The sequence below is a fragment of the Thamnophis elegans genome, chromosome 2 (genome assembly GCF_009769535.1).
Source record: "Thamnophis elegans isolate rThaEle1 chromosome 2, rThaEle1.pri, whole genome shotgun sequence".
Lineage (NCBI taxonomy): Eukaryota > Metazoa > Chordata > Lepidosauria > Squamata > Colubridae > Thamnophis > Thamnophis elegans.
This window is the reverse complement of record NC_045542.1, coordinates 39,111,615-39,135,326: the sequence shown is the minus strand read 5'-3', so window position 1 is coordinate 39,135,326 and position 23,712 is coordinate 39,111,615. Positions and strand designations below refer to the sequence as shown.

The window sequence follows — 23,712 nt, the reverse complement described above, 5'->3', positions numbered from 1 at the left end:
CACTTGGTATTAAGTGATGTTTGTCCCATTTTACAACCTTCCTTGACACAGAAGCTAAGAGAATCACTGCAGTTATTAAGTGAATCATGTGGTTAGTAAGTAAATCCAGCTCTTCCCCCATTGAGTTTGCTGGCTGGGAAGGCCGCAAATGGTATTCACATGACCCCAGGATATCTTAAGTATATGTCCATTTTCATCCTGTGGCCTTGGGGATGCTGCAATGGTCATAAATCTGTGGACTGGTCATAAGTCATTAAACTAATGGTCATACCTGTAAACCACTTGACGCTTCTAAAGAACAGGGGGATATAAATCAAATGGATTTAAAGGAAATTCTTGTTTCAAGAATTGCTTTGAACGATAGAATGCATGACTAAAATACCTGCCCTAAGTTGGGGGTCTAATTATTTCTTCCTTGATCCCTACTTTTGATAACTTTTTATTTGATGGGGAATCCTGGAGAACCTGAAAAGTTGCACATTCTTTTGTGACATTCATTGGTCTGATTTAGACCTTACATTTTATTGATGGTGCTGCTCTTCATCACAACCTTGTGATGAGTCCATTGGGGCTGAGTGCGAGCCACTAGATCCACCTCTCCAGAGAAGCTCTTGTGGCAGAAAGTGGACGAAACTGTGCTCTTCCTACTCCTGGTGCAACACCTCTACCACTATATTCCACTTCATAAAGAGCATACTCAATATTGTAGCAATTCTTGAAACAAGCTCAAGGAAATCAAGAATTCTCACTAAGAAAATGTTCAGAGGTGGTCGTTTTCATAAGGTTCTGACCAGTAGTGGACGTTTTGAATAGTTCAGAGAACTGGTGAATACCACCTCTGACTGGCCCCATCCTCATCTATTCTCTGCCTCCCGAATCCCAGCTGATATGGCAGTGAATGGGGATTTTACAGTAACTTTCCCCTGGAGTGGGGAGGGAATGAAGATTTTATAATATCCCTCCCCTGCCACGCCCACCAAGCCATACCACACCCACCAAGCCATGCCAACAGAATGGGTAGTAACAAGTTTTGAATCCCACCACTGGTCCAGTTGCATACCTTGTGTATTTTGTCAGGCTTATTGCCATGAAAGCATTTTTAAGACTGCACCTACATGGAGGGAAGTGTGCAGTGGAGTACCCCAAGGCTCAGTTTTAGGGCCAGTACTCTTCAACATCTTCATCAATGATTTGAATGAGGGAATAAATGAGGAACTCATCAAATTTGCAAATGACACCAACCTGGCAGGAGTAGCCAACACTCCAGAAGACAGGCTTAAGATACAGAAGGATCTTGACAAACTTGAACATTGGGCACTATCTAACAAAATGAAATTCAATGGTGAAAAGAGTTAGGTTCTACATTTAGGCAAGGGAAAACAAAATGCACTGGTATAGTATATAGGTGGTACCTTGCTCAATAGTAGCAACTGTGAGAGGGATCTTGGAGTCCTAGTGGACAACCATTTAAATATGAGCCAGCAGTGTGCAGCAGCTGCCAAAAAAGCCAACACAGTTCTAGGCTACATAAACAGAGGGATAGAATCAAGATCATGTGAAGTGTTAATACCACTTTATAATGCCTTCGTAAGGCCACACTTGGAATACTGTATTCAGTGTTGGTTGCCACAATATAGAAAAGATGTGGAGACTCTAGAAAGAGTGCAGAGAAGAGCAACAAAGGTGATTAGGGGATTGGAGACTAAAACATATGAAGAACGGTTGGAGGAACTGGATATGTCTAGTTTAATGAAAAGAAGGACTAGGGGAGACATGATAGCAGTGTTCCAATATCTCAGGGGTTGCCACAAAGAAGAGGGAGTCAAACTATTCTCCAAGTCACCTGAGAGTAGAACAAGAAGCAATGGGTGGAAATTAATCAAGGAGAGAAGCAACTGAGAACTGAGAAGAAATTTCCTGACAGTTATAATAATTGATCAGTGGAACAGCTTGCCTCCAGATGTTGTGAATGCCCCAACACTGGAAGTCTTTAAGAAGATGTTGGATAGCCATTTGTCTGAAACGGTATAGGGTTTCCTGCCTAGGCAGGGGGTTGGACTAGAAGACCTCCAAGGTCCCTTCCAACTCTGCTATTGTATTGTATTGATCTCCAAATAAACCAGAATTAAGAGCCAGACAGCAGTGGAACTTTGGGTTAGATTAAGCAGCCCATCACAAATGAATTTACATTGGAGGTAGAAGTAAAAGCCAAGGAAAGCCTTTCCCATATTGGTACTTGTGCTGCCACACAAGCTATTGCACAAGTGTGAAACATCACAAACACCTCTTAATCTTCAAGCTCCAAGACATCAAGACATTAAAAAGCCCATCATCCATTTATAGCAGACCAGATGTCACTCCAGATATCCTCTGGAAGAACACACAACATTTGGTTATTTCAGCACAACAATTTCACTGCATTAGTTTTTCACCCAAAATGTCTCTCTAACCCAGTGGTAGTCAACCTGGTCCCTACCACCCACTAGTGGGCATTCCAGCTTTCATGGTGGGCGGTAAGGGTTTGCTGTAACTCTGCTTTATAAATTTTATAAAGTAAAGTTACTTCCCTACTTTATAAATCACCATTACTGTGGAACTGCCACAGTTTAGAAAATTTTACTATTAACAGAGATACAAAAGTGGGCGGTAGGTATAAAAAGGTTGACTACCCCTGCTCTAACCAGAGAAAGAGAAGACAGCTCAGATCTTTCAAACCTATTAAATCTGGCAAAAAAATATTGAGGCAGAGGGAAAAGAAATTATTTTTAACCAAATCCAAGATATGAAACTGTACAGTTTCAAACCATGCAACTCAGAACAGAGTCTCAGTTAAGAATCCCCCATGTCGTTTGTCAAAACCGTCCTATGAACCAACAGAACTTTACAACATACATAAAAACAAGGTACACACATCTCAGCCTAAAACAAGATAGACACACCTCAACTATGTGGAGCAGAGCAAAGAACCTAAGCTAAAATAACACAAAGGAGAACATTTAGGGACAGAGAGCTGGGTGTGTTTTAGTAATAGGGTGAGAGGGAAAAAAATCATATGTATTAAGGGAAACACGTAGGAATCAAGAGCATATAGATCATAAAAGTCAGAGGGGGGTTACGCCCGGTTCGGCCTGGATTGGGTGAACCGGTAGTGGTGGTGACAGGAGGCTCCGCCCACCCACCGGACGGACCCAAGCACGTGCACAAGCGTACCGGTAATAAAAAAAATGGAAACCTACGACTGATAAAAGTGTACGTGTGTGAGGCAATGTTTATGCTTTCACACAACAGGGCCTGGGGGAAAAAAAAACCCGACTGAAAATATGAAAAACCTCTTCTAGTTTAGAAAGAAAATCCCGGCTAGGGAAGCCACAGGGTCTCTGATTATTAAGACCACTTCTTCTTTTCGCCTGTCATTGGTTAGCCAGCAGGATACTCAGCCGTAGAGGTTGGGGCTGAGGCTTCTTAATGATTCATCTTGTACTGATAGATTGCTCTGACTTTTATTATATATACATTTTAACTAACCTAAATCCTTATCCATAGCACTTGGGTTAAAAAAAAATTGGTTTCGTTATATCTCATTTGGGAATTTCTTGGTGGTTGAAAAGGTGGCCTTTCCGGCCCCTTTGTATCACTTTGTCCTAATTCAATGCTCCTTGTCCATCCAGGTAGCCCCTCTCCAATTCCCTCCAGTGTTTGGAAGACTCCCCAACGGAGCAATTGGAGAAACGAGAGGGATCCTCTGAATTGGCTTACTTAAGAACGCCCTCTGTCTTGGAACAAGCTGTTAATTGAACTTAAATAAAAGACTCAATGAGTGTCATGTTAGGAGGGGGCATTCCTTAATAGCCTGAGAAACAGAACTGGGTATCCTAATGAGGATTTGAGCATTTTTGGTTCTTGAATATTTAAAATAAAAGAGCACTGGAACAAGGCAAGAATTGATCATGCATTCGTGTGAACGAGACAGACAGCTGCTTCTCAAATTTAAAATTAGGGTAGCCAACGAAGCCAATTAAGGCCACAGAAGGGAGAGGACTCATTTTGGTATTTATTTATTTTGGTTTCAAGCTTTCTTTCAGCCACACATGCATCAAACAGCCTTTGGTGGTGGACTTCTAACATCCCCACAAGTTTCTCATCTGAAAAATAGGAACAAGGAAGGCTCCATAAGGTAGCCATGAAGACAAGGAAGACCGAAAAGGCAAGACTTTAGATAAGAAGACTGTTTGGTAAATACGTTGGAGTTGATTTCAAATCCGCCTTTAAAATCTATCGTAAGGCTGTTATAATCCTCAGCTAGAAAAACTCTTATCGATGCCACACCCAGCTATTGGATAATAAGGTGAGGTCTGAGAGGAAGGGACACCAAATATTTCTGCCCAATGGCGGAACATTTTGAAAGCTTTTTACATACAAGAACTCAATGGCCTCAAAAGTGGTGTTTTTTGGAAGACGACAAGATGACAACCATGTCAGTCCACTAGCTTTCTCCTTCTTGCCCCTGCTTGCCTGTGTGTGTTTGTGTGTGTTTAAATCCAAGTCTAGAATAAAGAACTGCACAATTTTAGGCAGTGAGGAGCACAGTTTAATTACAAACATTTTAGCTAACCACTCTGGGACTAAGCCAATCTGTTTCTGGGGAAACACTAGTTTTGAAGTCTCCTTTCCAGTCAGCTGCCATTTAAGCTGAGCCAATTATCTTAGCCTTTTGACTTAGATGTGCCTGACCTAACTTGAATGTAGTTTTACTGCTTCTTTTGAAATCTCAGGCTTTGGCGCATATGCATTCACTCCCATCTTCATTTGGCAATGGCTGTGGAGCACAGCCTCTGATCTTGCCAACATCAAAAGCCTGGTTTGTAAGATAAGGTAATATTTGAAGTTCACTCAGCAGTATTCCCCTGGGTCCAAAGTAAATCCATAAATAAGATATAACCAAATAATAAGACGCTCCCTTTCAGCTCTCTTTCTTCTCTCTTATTTCCTTCCCTCCAATCAAGACATGGAAATTGGAGGTGCTTTATGGTCGGCACCAAAAGAGCGCATGAGGAACCAAAAAAACCTCACCAGGATGCTTTTGAGATTAACTGCAAATTAAGACACAAGGTGCTGTTTGCCTTCCCTTCTAGGAAGGCCACCAAACCTTCCAGTCCAGGTCACCCTGGCTTCCTATATCTCTACATTCTCTCTCCCTCTGTTTGCCTCCCACCCAAGAGGCAACCTACATGCACACTTGGGAAGTCAACAAAACCCATAGGAAAAGGCACTGACGTCGGTTTGCCGCAGCATCAAAGGAAGTCAATCTACCCCAGAAGCAATGGATTATTTTTTCCCCTTTTCCAATCCATTCCCCCAGCCTGGACATAAAATACATTTTCCCCTTTTTGCTCGTGGTTTCTCCTTTATATACCCAGGGCAAGGGAAACAAGTCAAATGCAGAAAACCTGGGCTGGAGTTGGCAGCAGGAGCAGGTGAAGAAAAGTTGCTCCTTCGTGCTAGGTGACCCCTCCCAGATCCTATTGAAATCCATGTTTTGTCTGTTCAATGCCTCCCCAGCTGTATAAACCAAGCAAGCTCCCCTTCAGCTCCTCATGACCTGAAGGAGCTCTTGTTATAGCAGGAGCAAATAGAGCAGCTTCTTTTATGCCCGGCTTTAAGGGGGGAGCTCCCATTCACTTGTTCAAGTCAATTTCAAAGCTGCCTGCTAACCCCTTATCCTCTCCTAAGCTCCCCTAGACGAACAATGGGCTGAAAGGGATTCAGTTAAGCCTTTCATCCACCACCCCCACCCACCTGCCCCACCCCCACCCCTTTGCACTTTATTTCTCACTCAGGCCTCTCATCTGCAGAAGGCCCTAGAATTGGCCTGGCCCTGAATGGAGGGTAGAAGGATCCCAGCCATGTAAGGAGCCATTGCTAGTCCAGAAATGACTAACTTTATAGAGGCACAGAGAGGCATGGTGGCTCAGAGGCTAAGACACTGAGCTTGTCAAGATCGGCAGTTTGGTGGTTCGAATCCCTAGCACTGCGTAACGGAGCGAGCTCCCAGTTACTTGTCCCAGCTTCTGCCAACCTAGCAGTTCGAAAGCAGGTGAAAAATGAAAGTAGACAAATAGGGACCACCTTTGGTGGGAAGGTAACAGCATTCTGTGAGCCTTTGACATTGAGTCATGCCAGCCAAATGACCATGGAGATGTCTTCGGACAGCACTAACTCTTCGGCTTTGAAATGAAGATGAGCACCGCCCCCTAGAGTCGGGAATGACTAGCACATATGTGCAAGGGGAACCTTTACCTATGCAGGCACAAGGATGGGCCCACCTCATGCTGGCAAGCCAGTTTTGGTGATCCTCTTTAGGATTAGGCAAGGCCACAGTGTAAGCCCCTTAAGAGATGGAAGAGGCAGCTTTCACTGTTGTTTCACGGAGATTTGACCACAAAAAATGGAGCCAATCTGTACCATTTAATCCCGGAGAAAGTCCCAACATACAAGTAGCCCTCAACTACCAACAGTTCATTTCGTGTTCCCATTCGAAGTTACAGTGGCACTGAAAAACGGGACGTAAGACCATTCCTCACACTTACAACCGTTGTGGTGTCTCCATGGTGATTACGTGATCAATATTCAGATGCTTGGGCACCTGATTCATATTTATGAAGGTTGCCGTGTCTCCGTGTCACGGGATGGCCTTTTGTGAACTTCTGCCAAGCAAAGTCGACGGGGAAGGCAGTTGCACTTAACAGCCATGTCACTAACTTAACTGCAGTGAGTCACTTAACAACTATAGCAGTGTTTCTCAACCTTGGCAACTTGAAGATGTCTGGACTTCAACTCCCAGAATTCCCCAGCCAGCGAATGCTGGCTGGGGAATTCTGGGAGTTGAAGTCCGGACATCTTCAAGTTGCCAAGGTTGAGAAACACTGAACTATAGCAAGAAAGGTTGTAAAGTGGGGCAAAATTCTCTTAACAAATGTTTCACTTAGCAACAGAAATTTTGGGCTCAATTGGGGTCATAAGTCGAGGACTACCTTTAAATGGCTGAAGCATGAACAATATCAAAACTGTCTGAGTGCCTACAAGGGCCACCTAAGGGATCTTTACTCTGCAGTCCATCTCAGGGGGGGGGGGGTTCTAGATTTAGTCCCGGGGCACCAGCTGACTCAACAAAAGGAAGTAGAGAAACCCTTAATTACAGCAAAACTAATCGACGTTTTTAAAACTTCTTTCAACAGCAAAATGTACCATGTCCTTCTAATATCCTGGAATATTTCAATAATAAAGCACTGCCTTCATTCAGAAACAGGATGGAGATCACAATTTGAGAAAAGAGGAGGGTAGAGAGAAAAGAGTTGGTAATACAGTTTAACCACCATAAATTATATAAAGGCTGACCAAGAGTCTCACTTTCTTTTTCTTTCTTTCTTTCTTTTTCTTTCTTTCTTTCTTTCTCTTTCTTTCTCTCTCTTTCGTTCTCTCTCTTCCTCCCTCCTTTTCTTTCTCTCTTCATTTCTTTTCTTTTTCTCTTTCCCTTCTTTCTTTCTTTCTTTCTTTCTCTTTCTATCTCTCTTTCCTTCCTTCCTTCCTTCCTTCCTTTCTTTCTCAGTTAAGATTTTTGCAGAGGACACCATTCCCCTTCTAGAGGGAAACTAAAAGAAAACAGGCCAAGCCTCCTCTAACTCTAGTTCTAACATTGGCACAAGAGGTCACTTGCTTTTCAGATCAATTGTACTTGGAAGCGCAGCAATAGCTTCAGAGCACTTCCTAAAGGAAGCAATTTATTTTTTTTAACCACAGTCATTATTTCATGATAGCACACACATCCCTGAAAACACCTGAAACAAGACAGCCAATAAGGGACAACTGACAGACATGCTCCACGGGGCAAAAACAAACTTTGTAGGTTTTCCAGGAGGACAAGGCAATTTTTTTCTGAGACTTTGGAAGAATAATTTCTATCGAGCAATCAAAACAGGGGAGACCAAATCTCACTTTTGCAGCATATCCTGTTCTGTTCCAACTGTGGGCTCCATTTAGTAGGAAGGCCAGCCCAGAAAATTTTAACCATTACAAACTTCGCTCCCAATTCCAATGATGGAAGTACTTACACACTGCTATCGGTCATTGACATGGAATCGTCAGTCAGAGCGTCGCTAGAAATTTCGCTGTCGTTTGCACTAGTGGCAGGAGCAAAGACATACCCAGAATTCACATGATACGGGTTAACTGGATCATTTCTCTTGAAGGACCTAGAAATGAGCAAAAACAGTGAGCCCTGTTAGTCTTTGAATGCAGGAAATGCAAACTTTAGGAGACCAAAGGGTAAGGTAGCCGTTACTCCAGGAAAACTACAGACCTAACATTCCCAACACTTGGAGGGGGGGGAACCCACACAGATTCCATGGAATTCTTGAAAATGAGAAGTGCTTAAGATGGACCACAGTTTAATCTTTCTTCCCACTGCTTTAAGCTTTCCCACATAATTTCATAGGTCGCCTGTCTCAATGACTTCACAGGATATTTTAAATTAAGGATGGAGAATCTGGAGGTCTCACAATGTTTTTGGACTTCATCTCTCCTTCACTCTAGCCACTAATTATGGGATTGTGGGAGCTTCAGTCCCAGACCTCTGAAGGGCACCAGGTTGCTTATCCATGACTTCAAGGCACCAACTATTGAACTGCTTTCATTCCTTTCCTCCAAGGAGCTATCTTCAAGTATCTCTACTCTTAACTTAACCTCACAATAAAACCTCTGAGTTTTATATGAGTTAGTCATATTACTGAGCTTCATTAACCCTTTGTCTTCCTGGTCTATGTTTTACCAATTTACACACTTGCCTTCCTTCTAGGTCTTTCAAAGATGATCTGCCTCAGGGGTGTCCAACCTTGGCAACTTTAAGACCTGTGGACTTCAACTCCCAGAATTCCTCAACCAGCCATGTTCGGCTTAGGAATTGTGGGAGTTGAAGTCCACAAGTCTTAAAGGTGCCAAGGTTGGACACCCCAGGTCTAGATAGGGTGGAAAAGGGAGCCGTCGATAAAAGTAAGCCTTTCAACACCTTTTTTAAGCATAGCCCCATCTTTATCTAACCTGAAATAAGATCTTCTTGTGAACAGTTGGACTTTGTCCTAGTTAAGCAGGCAGAGGTTGCATTCATGAATGCTAAGCCTGCTTAACTAGGACAAAGCCCAACTGTGCACAAGAAGATCTCCATTTATTTTTCACATTTGCCATACGAAAAAAGTGCTCTGCAATTTTGTTTTAGAAGTAAAAACGCTATAACTCTATTGCACTCTGCAAAACTGACACTCTACACCAGGGGTGTCAAACTCGATTTCATTGAAGGCCGTATCAGCACTGTGTTTGACTTTAGGGGGCTGGGGTGGGTGTGGCCAGGGGGGCGTGGCTAGCTTGTCACTCGTGTTGGGGGTGCCTGTGGCGGTCTGAGCACTCTGCCATCAAAGATGGGTTCCCAAGTTCCGTTTTCAGCTGTGGCAGCCTCCTGCAACCCTCTGCGGCTCTTCCAAGCTCCGTTTTTGCTGGCAGAGGCACAGTGGGCTGGTTCTTCACTATTTCCAGGGTGGCCCTGCAGACCAGATCTAACAACCCCGTGGGCTGGATCCAGCCCCCAGACCTTGAGTTTGACATCCTTGCTCTACACAATATACTTACAAACCTCTCCCTGACATTTATGGCACCGGTTCTCTCACCAACCAGTGTTCATAATTGCCCAAAAAGTTATCAAGACATCTACCCTCAGCCTATTCCTTAATAATCCCCCTTCACTATAGATAGTCTTCAACTTATGACAGCAATTGAGCCCAAAATTTCTGTTGTTAAACAAGACAGTTGTTAGTGAAATTTGGCCCATTTTACAACTTTTTCTTGCCATAGTTGTTAAGTGAATCATTACAGTTGTTAATGACACCATTGTGTTAAGTAATCTAGCTTCCCCCAACGACTTTGCTTGTCAGTTCAAAAAACCTGATCACATGACCCCAAGGCACTGCAACTGTCATAAATATGAAGCAATTGCCAACAGTCCAAATACAGATCATGTGACCATGAGGATACTGCAAGGAAAGTGTGAAAAACAGCCATACATCATTTTTTTCAGTGCCATTGTAACTTTAAATAGTCCCTAAATGAATGTTTGTAAGTTGAGGACTACCTGTATATAACATTTCCATCTTGGACATGGTCCTCACCCGCATCCCACCAAATAGCAATAGCACTTGGACTTATATACCACTTCACAGTGCTCTACAGTCCTCTCTAAGTGGTTTACAGAGTCAGCATCTCCCCTCCACAAACAATCTGGGTCCTCATTTTGCCCACCTCAGCTGAGTCAATCTTGAGCCTGGTGAGATTTGAACTGCCAAATTGCAGGCAGTAGTCAACAGAAGTAGCCTGCAGTACTGCACTCTAACCACTGCGCCACCGTGGCTCAATATATACACAACTACTTTCCCATGAAAACATTGAATGTTCATATTCTTACTTCTTCACAAAAAAGGAAGCAGAAAGGGTTGACATGGGCAGTGGTGGGCTGCAACCAGTTTAACAACCGGTTCGGTGAGCATGTGCGCACCTAATGCACTTGTGCACAGTGTTCAAAATACAGCAATTTGAAGCTCAGCTGCTTATCTTCTAAGGCAGCCCCGGTAAGTAGAACAGCGGAGGCACAGAAATCAGCTGTGCCGCGTGAATCAGCTGAGCCAGAAAGAAGGAAATATAGGACAGGATAGGGCAGGGGCGGGGTCAGCTGACTGTTGGAACTACCGGTTCAGCTGAACCGGTCCAAATCGACAGCAGCCCACCACTGGACATGGGGCAAATGAGCATCACCCTTAAAGAGATGAATTGACTTTCCTAAAAATTTTATCAGAGTTACAAGCTCATAGCATGACCTTAAAGAAAGACACCGGACACCCTTCTGCCTCCAATTTATAATAGGATGTACCTACAGTACATTACAGGAACTCTAGCAGTGGTGGGTTGCAGGCGGTGCGCCCTGGTACAGGCGTAACGGTGCCTGCCGGGAGCACCGGGTACTGTTCCGTTCCGGTGCTCCGGAGGGCCCGCCTGTCTCCCTGCCTGCCGTCCTTACCTGTATTTGAGCTCTTCGGCACTTCCATGCACCTGCATGGAGCGTATGGTGCCTGCACAATGCTCCGCCGAGCAGCTGGAGCGTCACAGGAGGTAAACATGTGTGCACGTTCATGTGGTGGCTGCCGGCTGCCGTTGCACCGTACCGGTTGCACCAGGATCCGGAACCCACCACTGAACTCTAGACAGACTAATGCAATGCACTTGGGAAATCTGATGAATACTGGGAATTAGTGGTAAGCACACCCACAATATTTTAGGGTTATTGTCTTCCCTGTCACCTTGATAGAAAGGCTATGGCTTCAAAATCAGGCAATGAGCATATGATTTCAGAGGAGAAAGCAGAGGGCCTCTAAAGGCAAGGATTGAGCTGGCAGGTGGGAAAGCAGGAGTCCGATTTGAAGAGCAAATCAATCTTTGTTCATTGATCTATGATCTTAAGGAGACATGCACAAAAGTTTCTTCTTTATGTGTGGTAATCACACTAAAAAATATTTCTTCTTTCTTTCTTTTTTATTATTATGGATCATCCTGCCAGCTCAATTTTGGATAGCAACAGGATACAGGTAGTCCTTGACTTATGACCACAATTCAGCCCAAAATTTCCATTGCTAAGCAAGTTGGTTGAGTTTTGCCCCATTTTATGACCTTTCTTCAAACAGTTAAGCAAATCACAGTATTTGTTAAGTTAATAACACGGTTGTTAAGTGAGCCTAGCTTCCGCATTGACTTTGCTTGTCAGAAGGTTGCAAAAGGTGACCCTGTGACCCCAGGACACTGCAACTGTCATAAATATGAGACAGCCATCTGAATTTTGATCCCATGACCATGAGGGATGTGATAATTGTGTGAAAAATGATCATAGGGTTTTCAGTGTCACTGTAACTTTGAGCAATAACTAAGAAAATGGTTATAAATCAAGAATTATAGGCACTGTCATACTAGTAAAGGTAAAGGTTCCCCTCGCACATATGTGCTAGTGGTTCCCAACTCTAGGGGGCGGTGCTCATGTCCAAGCCAAAGAGTCAGTGCTGTCCAAAGACGTCTCCGTGATCATGTGGCCGGCATGACTAAACGGCTGTTACCTTCCCAGCAAAGGTGGTCCCTATTTTTCTACTTGCATTTTTACATGCTTTCAAACTGCTAGGTTGGCAGAAGTTGGGACAAGTAACGGGAGCTCACTCCGTTATGCAGCACTAGGGATTCGAACAGCCGAACTGCCGACCTTTCTGATCGACAAGCTCAGCGTCTTAGCCACTGTCAAAGCGTCCCCTTTGTCACACGAATAGTCTGAGTAATTTATTTATTTGTCAAATTCGTATGACCACCCATCTCAGCCATAGTGATTCTGGCTGAGATACAACAAAACCATAGAAATAGATAAACGTCATGACCCCAACTTGGCAATCCTCAAGAAAACGCTAAAGAGGAATAAAACAAGACTACAAGGTGGGAGATGGTTACATACAGGGTAACCAGCATTGGATAAACACAGAAGACTTCAAAGCTGTGAACAAGATGGCAACACCACATACAAAAATTTTCAGAATTGGGAGAGACGAAGGTCTCAGCAGCTCTTCCTCACTGACAACACCTTTAACTCTTCAGTTCTTAAAAGCCTGGAATCCAAGCTGAAGTTTACCAGATGTTCCTTATTCGAAGCAGTCACCCCTTGTTCCAGATGCCTGTTCCATAAAAATACTGAAAAATGAATGAAAGGGCACCCCCCAACTCCCACCCCATCTCGGCTGTCAAACGTACACCACCTCCAGAACATTCCACAGCACAGATTCTCAGAGGGGCCAGACCACATCCCTCATCCGGAAGAAACTCAGCTTGGTAACTCTTTTTCACTGGAGAGAGAATAGGCTGGTTGCAACAGACGTTGTCCCAGGTTCAAAATCCCTTGTTCTAATCAAGAGTTCCGCTCAAGGAGCTTGGAAGTCAGGGTGGGTGGAGAAGAAATTAACGTCTGCAAGGGTGTCCTTTTTAAATTATTTATTTTTTAAAAAAATGATCCCCTCAAACCACTTGCAGAGAGTGGCAGATTTAAGTAAACAGCCTGGCATCTTTAAGGGAAAACATCATTTCACCCTCTAATATTCCAGCCCCTTTACTGTATTTCCATGTGTCCCCTATTGTCCCTTTCCCCTCTTCCTAGGTAGCCTTTGCTCACTTTTGCTCACAAAAGTGCATTCCTCCATTTCACTGGGGTCCACCAACCTTTGTAAAAACGGGGGGTTGGGGTGGTTAGGGAGGAACAGATAGAGGGGCAGCCCACCTCTTCAAGGAGCATGGGCCAAGAGTAGGGGTGAACTTTCTCTCTCTCAAGCTGACCTTTGCAAGGAGGCAGCACTGCCAGAGAAGGAGCTATTTCTGCACATCTGGAACTGCATTCATTCTCAAAATGCACCAAGAGTTTTGCTTAGTGGGAAGCTCAAGATACTGTGTCTAAAAGATGAGGAAGGAAGGAAGGAAGGAAGGAAGGAAGGAAGGAAGGAAGGGAGGGAGAAAAGAAGGGAGGGGGGAGGGAGGGAGGGAGGAAGGAAGGAAGGAAGGAAGGAAGGAAGGAAGGAAGGAAGGAAGGAAGGAAGGAAGGAAGGAAGGAAGATGCTAAGCAAGACAAATGGAGAAGAGTTTGATTTATTTATTTTTTTGGTTTTTAACAGGAGTTTTTTTTACCGGGAGGATGGGAATGAATAGCAATTCTACCCCTAAAAGCAAAGCCAATTCTCCTGATAAGGCATCTCTGCTTCTGAAATTTCAACTTTCAGTACACTGTTAATGGTGTTACTTTTTATTATTATTATTATTATTTTTAGGGAAAGGGGGCAATTGAAGCCTTTTTACCTTTTATTGGTCTCCTTGGAACTGTTTCATGTCTTGTTTTAACACAGCCCAGGCCCATCAGAGCTTGTTGTTGTAAAGTATCTGGTTTCAAGATGCTCACCATCTGTACAGAACCAGCCGGGGCTCTTTCAGGGGTGGGGTGGGGGGTTCTATAGGCCTTTTCTTTTCAAGCACACGCAATGTGAAACATGCCAGCGCAGCAACCACTGGAAGTTATGTTTACAATGCATCCCCTATGGGAGGGTTAAGAAGAGCCTCTTCAGTAGTGTAAGCAGTCACTTTGAGAGAGTTCATCATTTTCGACAAGAAAGCTTCACAACTATTGCTTTGAAGTTCAACGGGAATGGTAAGCACCATCGAATAGGAGTTTTATAAATCCCTGGGACACTTAGCTCACATCTTTTTTTTTCAGGATTTCAGCAAAGTGGATGGAGAAGTCTTCACACAGAATTATCACATTAAAACAGGGGGGAGCCTAACATACAATGAGTAAACCAATTAAAGGTGGTTTCATAGTTACTTTGAAAAATAGGGAGCGGGATGATTTTGACCACACTAACACCTTAATTGCAACCAAATCTCATCAAGGTATCTTGTAACTCCTCTGTGTAGGGATCTCCATCCTATCTTTCTTCAAGGCCACCAAGAGCTCCATCACTTTAAGACAGAATGGTGGGAAATATTTTCAAGGAGCAGGTAGTAGTTTCTCATCATCATCCAAGAGGACCATTAACAGAATAACAAAATTGGAAGGGACCTTGGAGGTCTTCTAGTCCTACTTCATGTTCAAGCAGAAAACCCTGTACCATTCCAGGCAAGTGGTTATCCAGTTTTTTTCTTAAAAGCCTCCACTGATGGAGCACCGAGAACTTCTGAAGGGAAGCTGTTCCACTGGGTAATTGTTCTATTAGGAAATTTCTCCTTAGTTCTAGGTTGCTTCTGTCCTAGATCAGTTCCCATACATTGCTTCTTGTCCAACCTTCTGGTGCTTGGAGAATAGGTTGATTCCCTCTTCTTTGTGGCAGCCCCTCAAATATTGGAACACTACTGTTTTGTTTCCCTCCCTAGTCCTTCTTTTCAGTAGACTAGACATACCCTATTCCTGCAACCATTCTTCATATGTTTTAGCCTCCATCCCCCTAATCATCTTCGTTATTCTTTCATGCACTCTTTCTAGATAGAACATAAACTATTACTTAAGATGACCTTCCATGTACTAAGCTACAAACGGATGTGAACTTCAGAGGAAATTCAAGAGATGAATCCCTGCACAGTGTTTACATTCAGCCTTAATAAAAACTCCTTTTTCTTCTCCATTTTTTCTTTCAATTTTGCCTTCCTGTTTTATACAAAGCTTCAAAGCTTCATTTTCAACCAAAGCAAGAGGGTGCTGAGAAATTGTAGTCAATTTTCAATTCACTGGGATGTACAGATTGGGGATGGAGAAAGCAAAATGGTGTCTAATTGATGACACAGGAACTTGAAAACCCAAACTTATGGCATGCTTTGTCAAGAAACTGCTAAAGCAGCCCGTGAAAATTGGTCTGTCCTTCTAGGTCAGTGTTTCTCAACCTTGGCAACTTGAAGATGTCTGGACTTCAACTCCCAGAATTCCCCAGCCAGCATTTGCTGGCTGGGGAATTCTGGGAGTTGAAGTCCGGACATCTCAAGTTGCCAAGGTTGAGAAACACTGTTCTAGGTAGAGGCATGTATGATTATTTAATGCTGGCAGTGTAGTATTTATAACTTTATAGGAAACTGGTATATAACTTGCCTCCTCTTCTCCAAAAAAAACCGATAAGAAGAAGGTGTGGTTGCACATGCAAGGCATTGTTGTGGTGTCATTTAACTGTGGATACGTTAGTTTCAGTTAATAATTATTTCTCATACAATAAGTGCCAACCAGCAGCTCTTTTGATCAATGAAGACCTATCTGCCAGATCCAGCTTATTCAGCAGTAAAGCTAGCTTCACTCAGAACTTGTCTTATTGTCTATATCAGTGTTTCTCAACCTTGGCCACTTGAAGATGTCTGGACTTCAATTCCCAGAATTCCCCAGCCAGCGAATGCCGAGTTGAAGTCCAGACATCTTCAAGTAGCCAAGGTTGAGAAACACTGGTCTATATACTGTAGGAAGGCAGATCTGGGCCCATGAACTGGCACACTATACATTCAGAATACAACATAGACAATTATTTTTAGTTCCATTGCATGGGGCTTAAAGTCACAACTTTCAAAGTAACTGTCTGCAAGTCCACATGCCAGAGCAGCAATTTGCATGTGTGAATAGCCAGTTCAACCAACCTTGAAATAGCTTTCTTGCCTCAAAAGTCATTAAGCATATATAGATATGTTTCACACACAAATCAGATGAGTATTGTGTGTTAATTATGCATTACAGTTGTAGGCTAGTTGCAGTGTGGGGGAAAGGTATACACCAAATCTCCATAACTATCTGTTAAACTGATGCATTAGCAGAAGCTAAATTAGATATGTATAATAGTGGTTCTTTTACCAATTTGGGGGAAAACCAGGATTTTTATATTAGTTAAAACAGAAAAGCAATAGAATTTGATGACCTCTAGACCAAAGGGGGGAAAAAACTGAAATAAACCAAAGTTTGAGCTTGCTTCCTAGGGCAATATGTAACTGTAAGAGCACAGTCTAGAAACTGCTACCGGATCTGACACTTCCAACAAAAATACTCAATTCTTACAAAGTCATAGCTACAGCGTCATAAGTATGTCCTATTTCAATTTCATAGCAGAAAAAATTAGTCTGAGAATGGATGGGCTGGTGTGCCCAAGATCACACACTAAGCCTGGGGTAGTGACAATACTAGAACTCAAGTTCAAATTCTACTCTCTACTTATTTATGCAGAGAAGACAGGCTCCAAACCTTATTCCATGCCTCTTTGAAGATTATCAAACAGTTTACTTAATGGTAAAAGCTGCAAAGGAGTTCCCTATAAAATGCCATCAACATATTCATGATAAGATACGAGGCTGCATGTACAAGTAAAGTTTGATCAACCTGGAGGGGGAGAGAATCCTCTTCTAGAATATTAAAATATATTATTTCTGGAGTTCCAGTGGCAAAAAATGCCCTTTTACAGTCTTTATCTTAAGCCAAGAAAAATAAATATATCTAAGTGATCATTATCTCCATGCTCAAGTTCACTGTCACAGCAGATGTGAACTACTGCAGAGCTGGTACCATAAAAAAAGCCAATTGAGTCTTCAGACAGAATAGCACGCACATTCCCATCAAACAGATGAAACAAATATGTCATACATGGATGTCATATACACAGCCAACAACTGTAAGCCGCTCCTTATACATCTGGAGCTGCTCCAGATTTATACTACTGCGAGTGAAAGCTGGATTGGAATCAGCTGCCTTGTCAGTCCTATCCCTAGAAAAGACCAAATAGTCCCTTTTGCTAAAAATGAAGCAAAAAAAAGAAGAAAAAACCCCACAACGGATGCAGTTCAAGATCCCTCCTCTTAGAGGCAGGCCATGGTCGGTACAAGCTGAAAAAAGAGGAGATGCCTGAAGTCCTTTGATGTCCATGAATCACAGAAACACTCACAAAATTCCTGTAAACCAGATGTCAAATACTTACCAGATTTAGAAACTCCCAAAGCAAGACAGAAGAGAGAAAGAGAGAGAGAGGGAGGGAGGGAGGGAGAGAGAAGATCCTTCTGCTCTACCATTTCATATGCAACCAATTCTGATTTATGAAGGCAAAAGGAGGGGGAGGTGGAATAAGGAAAATAAGATCATAGAAGAGAATGTTACTCTTCATGACAGAAAGATAATATGATGATGCTGCCACTTGGGGTGATGAACAACTATTCTTGCCCCACTTTCAGCAGCCAATGCTACCAAAGGAAAGCGCACATCATTCTCTTGAGGTTACCAAAGACAATGTTGAAACGGGGAAAAAAGCAACCTTCAAATGAAGACTACACGCCATGCATGTGGGGAAAGCTTCACAATACGAGCACAATCCTTCACACAGAGAAAACAACAACCCTAGGTTGAAATCCTGACTTCTTCCTTTCCAAGTAGAAAACTGTATCTGAATTCTGCAAGAAGAGCTGCCATTAGTTGGAATAGACAAGCAGCCAACTCAAAGGACCAACACTTTTAAGTTGGTATCAAGCAGCTTCCTTTGAACCTGGAGCACACAGTTCATTTCTGACTTTTGCCCTTACTAATATCCTGTACCTGGAGCCATCCCTTTAGCTAAGCTTGTTTTGTTTAGCTTAAGAAATCCTATTTATTCGGCTAATATTCATTTATCAAGCTACTACCTGATATTCCTTATGGAAGTACCTGTGTGGAGTCACCATCTTCCTGAAGTCAACTTGGTTCAGTTTTACAGGTTATCTCAATAATAATATGGATTTTCTAGTTCCATCATCGCATAATTGCTCTCCATTTTCTACATGTAATCCACATATTTCAACACCAGCTAGGGATGAAGTTGGCAAACTAGTATTTCATTACTCATTCACATGCCTAGATGGTGCTCTTCCCAGTTCCTCTTAATGTGGTTTAAAGTGGTAACAATTAATGCATGTCTCAAAGAACAAGAGCCCTTTGAAGTTCCTTTTTGATGTCTAAAAGAGGTTTAGAACTGGTGGGTCTTAAGAACCACAACGTACTCCTTTTTTTTTTATTAGGGAAAAAGGCAGCCCTCCCCTCCAGCAAGAAATAAATGCCAAAATTGGGAAGCTTCAAAAAATAAAAGAGTCTCTTTGCCAAATTTGATTTAAACCAGGAACACAACATTCATCTACACACTCCTTTTGCAACACACTGTAACTATTTAACACCCTCCCATAATAAATGGAATCTATTGCTCTTACCTGAACCCATTTTCCACAGTTTCTGTAGCTCGGACACTGGCTGTAGCCCTCAAGGTCTTACTGGACAGTCCAAGTATGGAGGGCAAAAGTTTGTTTTTAAGGTCAGCACAGCTCCATTCCTCTTCTTCATTCAAGGTGGGGAGATAGCCACAATCCACTTTCAAGCTGCCCAGTCCATTGCTGTTCATGTAAGCAGGGTTTTCTCCCCCACTCCTTACATATTCGAGGTATATATCAGAAGTCAAAAACATCTGGTAAGCATTTTCCTCCATCACAGTCTGGATCTCAGTCTGTGCCTGATCAAACATCACAGAATCGATCTGCTGCTTCTTGATATTATCCCGTATGTAGGTCTTGGTGGCAGGCTTGAGTTGCTTGGAGACAATGCCGTTGTTCTCAATGTACCTTTTGTAGATAGCTTTGGCGACTCTTAAAGTTTTGGCATCCTTAAGGTCCATCTGCCTGAAGCCATTGCAGGCAAACCAAAAGTCTAAAGTATCCACACACTTCTCCCTTTCCAGGAAGGTCCGAAAGAGGTAAGCACCATCTTGATCGCCTAGTAAAGAATGCAAAGATTTGGTCCATCGGGCTAGAGGGGAATCGGGAGATGCGCTGCCTTCTGGCTCCCCAAGACCATCCTCATTCCTCCTGGGCGTGGAAGAAACAGACATGGCCTTGAAGCTTTGGTTTTTTAGGGCAAAGAAACTGGCAGCCAGATGGCATGGTGTCTCTCCTTCTTCCCCTGGTACAGGGGGGCGTGGGGCATCTTCCCTGAAGCTGCTGCTGGGGTCTGGGAGGTGAGTCAGCAGTGCTGCGCTGCTCATGGTTCCCGGGAGTTCCTTCTGGTAGAGCTCGCTTTTTTTCCCCCTCTCCTTTTTAAGTTCCTCAGCAATCTGTGTGCCTCTCTCTCTCTTTTCTTTCTCAAGTCAGCAGGGGATCCTCAGAGTCTTCTCTCTTAAAGAAGAAAAAAAAAGAAGAGGGGGGGGGAGAAGTATTGATCTAATCAAAACCAGATCCAAGCAACATCAAAGACAAAAAGTAAACAGGCTTTTCAACTCTTCACATTAAAATAAAGAGGCAACCACAGCTATCTGCAGCACTAATCAAAAGTATCAAATGCGCTTTTCAAAGAGGAAGACTGAACTCTGGGCACACTTTTAACTCTCCTAGGCAGAGGGGGGGGTTGAGGGGTGAGGGGGGGTTGGGAACAAAAACAATAAAAGAACTTTTTCGGGGGGGGGGTCCCCTTATTGCACTGCCTCTATACAGTCTCAACATGCACAAAGGAAAACATTGGGCGAAGGGCTTCCCTCCCCCCCCACCGCCCCTCTCCTACTTATGATAACATCTGAGGAGTCCCAGGGATAATCTTAGATCTCCCCATACCGTTGGAACCCATTTTGCGCAAAAAAAGCATTCCTTCAGCTTTTGCTTCCCTCCCTTCTTTCTCTTTCTCTCTCTCTCCTAGATAACTCACAGCAAAAGAACAAAACGTGCTTTCCTCAGCATCTGGTTTCCATTTCACTCTCTCTTCTCCCCCCCCCAACCTTTCAACTCCTGAAACGTTTAGATTAGGATCACCAGAAACCCTCCTAAGCAAGCACAATGCTGGATGCTCCTCTGAATTGTACCCTGAGAGGGGGGGGGAGGTTGAAAAGAATCTGGAGAGACAAAGACAGTTTTTGACCAGCCTAGTGTTGAAAACCAAGACTTTCTTACCAGTTGCGCATTGCCTTCGAAAAGAGCCATGCTTGGTTCAACTATACTGTTGACATGTAATTTCTCCCACTCACCCACCCACCCATTGCTATCCCTACCTTTATCATGCATTGGTCCCGTTTCATGCGACAAAGCACCATTAAAAACAACAACACATAATTCAACTCTAGAGCGAGGGGGCTATGCTCTCTACTCCTCTGGCAGCAGAGCAAAGGATGGGCATCCAAAGTTCTTTACCAGCTCACCATAACTCCACCACCCAATGCAGGAAAGAAAAGAGAGGGGGGAGGAAGCTGCTACTCCGTCAAACAACGCAAAGAGCTGCAAACTCCACTCCAGTAAATGAGCTGCCTTCCCAATGCCAGGCTTCCACCAACCTCTTCCACCCATAGCCTAGAGCGTATAAACACATTAAAAAGTTCCCTGGATGGTTTCCTGCTCGCCTCAACTTTTCTTAAGAAAGTTCAAAAGCTGCTTCAAAGGGAGGAGGAGGAGGAGGAGAAGGAGGAGGAGGAGGAGGAGGAGGGAAGAGGAGGATGTCCTGGAAGATACCTGAACAAGAGCAGACATTCCAGACCAGGCTGTTAGAATCCTCGAGCCTTCCCCCACTTAGACAAGCACTCCATCCAAGAGGCGGTGGGCACCAAGGCGATTGTTTAAAACACAAATTAAATAGATTTTGAGGAGGAGGAGGAGGAGACGGCGACAGGGCAGCCCATATCCCCAGAGAATCATCCCGCAGAGGGAGGGGAAACATTAAAGGAAAGAGAGGAAAAATATCCAGAAATGGCGACTGATGGGAAGGGGGGTTGTAAGCAGATCTGCTGAGATATCTTAGGAACTGGGGAGGGGGGGGAGAGAGAGAAAGAGAAGGGGAAAAAGAAAGAGAGAGAGAGAAAGAGCTAGGGAGAGAGAAAGGAACGAGAGAAGAGGAAAACCTTTCCTCGGCCGCCTTCTCCAAGTCCTGGATAACAACTGACCCCAAAGTCAGCACGCTGCGCCTCTTTGGAGTTCACCGAGGGTGCTGACAGAAGTGGGAGGGGTGTACGCGAAGAGGTGCGGGAGGAGGGACTGGCAGCCAAGGCATCCTTCGCCTACCTACCAACCGAAGCCATCCCTGGGTCTCTACCTCCTTCCCAAGTCACAAAACATTGCTGGAAAACAAAGGCAAAACTCCTCCCTACTTTACCGGGATGTTTATGCTGGGGGAGGTCTGTGAAAAGACCCATTCCTTCCCCAACAGATGCCTCCCCCTTAAGCTCTCTCGCTCTCTCTCTCTCTCTTACACACACACACAGCTCAGTGGCTGCTGTGGTTCGTACAGACTCAGCTCTCCCTTTTTCCCCCTAGCTCTGCTTACTCACAACGAAGGCGCAAAACAGCTTCTCCGAACAACTTCAAAGCTCCAGCCAAGAAAACATCAAAGCAACCGGGCGGGGGGGAGGGGCGAAGGAATTACACACATTCTTTCGCAACTTACCATTGATCTCGGAGTTGGTTGGTGGGGCGCTTTCTCCCGCCCCCCCTCCGTTTAAGCGGGCGCCTGGGCACTTCCTTCCAAACAGCGAGGGGGGCTTCTCCCTCCCCCAGGCTCAAAATTTACCTCCCCAAGCCCTTCTCAGAGGGGAAGGGGGGAAAGTAATCCGCAACGCTGCGCTGATTCCTCCCTATCGCCCACCTCCTCACAAGCTTCTCAACAGCATCTTAGAGTCAAAAAAGGGGGGGAGCAAGGAGGGCTGGGGGGGGGACTAGCACGTTACTCAAAATATATCAGCGGAAAGAGAGCGAGAGTTGTTGGGGGGGGGGGAGATTCTCCTTCTTCCTTCTTTTTTTAACCCAAAGGAGCGGGGAGAGGGGGGTGAGAATCAAAAGACCTGACCCCTCCCCCACTTCTTTTCCTGACCCCCCACCCCCACCCGCCCCCCTTTCTTTTCAACCCAGGTCCTGTTTCAAGCAGTCATTCCTTGCACCAAATGTCCTCCGGGCTATTTCAACAAACACTGAGCTGTGGGTTTAACTGTGCACATCAAAGTGAACAACCGAGAGAACGGTCCTGCAAGGGAGATAAGCGACTTTTTCTGCAACACCTTCCTCTCTCCCCCCCTCTTTTGGGGGGAATGGGGGAAAGAGAGGGGGGAGAGAGTGGGGGAAATAACAAGCCGAAAATAAAAGGCCACGCAGTTCTTCAGATCGCAGGATCGGCAAAGACGCTGGCCTACAGATCCGGGGCGTTAAGCCCGAACTAAAGAGCTAATAATGAGGGTTTTGGGGAGGGGGGGTTCCTCCCTCCCCCTCCTCGCGGAGACGTAGGGTTTTGGTGGGTACGTTGGTGCCGAAGCTTTGAGACTCCGAGGATGATTATTATTGCCTCTCGAGTTGTTACTAAGTTGCCAGGACCTTATCAAAGGGAAACAATCTCTAGCCAACTCCCCCAGGCTTTGGAACGTCAGAAGTAAGTGATCCTGCCGCCCCAATCGTATTATGCCTGCAATTCTCTTCGTGCTGCAGGAACCTTAAAGGGCCAGGCAGCATTCCCTCCTCCCGGTTCTGCCAGCTCCACTCCCTGCCTTTAACCCTTTTATTGCCCAATCAACTCAACCCTTTCTTTCCAAACTCTCCTTCCTCCCCCCACCCCCCTTTCCCCCCATGAGATAAAGATCAATTGCTGTTTGAACTCTCTTCCTTTTCTTTTACCATACAATGCCCAGCAATGGCTGTATTGCTCTTTTGCAGAGGAGGGGGCGTGGGTGGATAGGGGGGTGGATAGTCAACACTCAAGGAGGGAGGCTGCCATCATTTTTGCAATGTAGCCCCTCCACAGCCCCTCCTTCTTCTTTTCCTCCTCCTCCTCCTGGCTTCATCTTAGAAAGTAACCCTTTTCCTTTTATTTTATTTTTTATTCTGCATCACAACTAAACCCCCGCAGCTGCCTCCTCCTCCTCCTCCTCCTCCTCCTCCTCCTCCTCCTCCTCTTCTTCTTGGGTTCATTTTAGAAAGAAAATAAGTCTCTTCCTTTTATTTCTTTTTTTATTCTGCATCCCAACTAAACAATCTCTGATTGTAATAGAACTGGCACACCAACAAAACTCTGTTTAAACCCCCCCCCCCATATGTTAAATATTAAACAGACACGGAATGCTTTAGAAAGGGCTT

The 23,712-nt window shown here is 44.3% G+C and overlaps 1 protein-coding gene across 3 annotated transcripts in view; it reads right to left on the bottom strand.

The window, feature by feature from the left end:
• AXIN2 (axin 2) overlaps positions 1-22,537 on the bottom strand; it is a 55,169-nt gene extending 32,632 nt beyond the window's left edge. For 2 of the 3 annotated variants that reach the window (XM_032210039.1, XM_032210041.1), the window contains exons 1-3: positions 22,040-22,537; positions 18,841-19,794; positions 8,109-8,249 (exon numbers count right to left, since the gene is read on the bottom strand). In XM_032210039.1, coding sequence (XP_032065930.1) covers positions 8,109-8,249; positions 18,841-19,664 — 965 coding nt within the window. In that variant the 5' untranslated portion in view covers positions 19,665-19,794; positions 22,040-22,537. Of the gene's footprint in view, positions 1-8,108; positions 8,250-18,840; positions 19,795-21,111; positions 21,997-22,039 lie in introns of those variants that run through there. The other variant, XM_032210040.1, reaches the window with a different exon arrangement.
• Between the last annotated feature and the right edge of the window lie 1,175 nt (positions 22,538-23,712).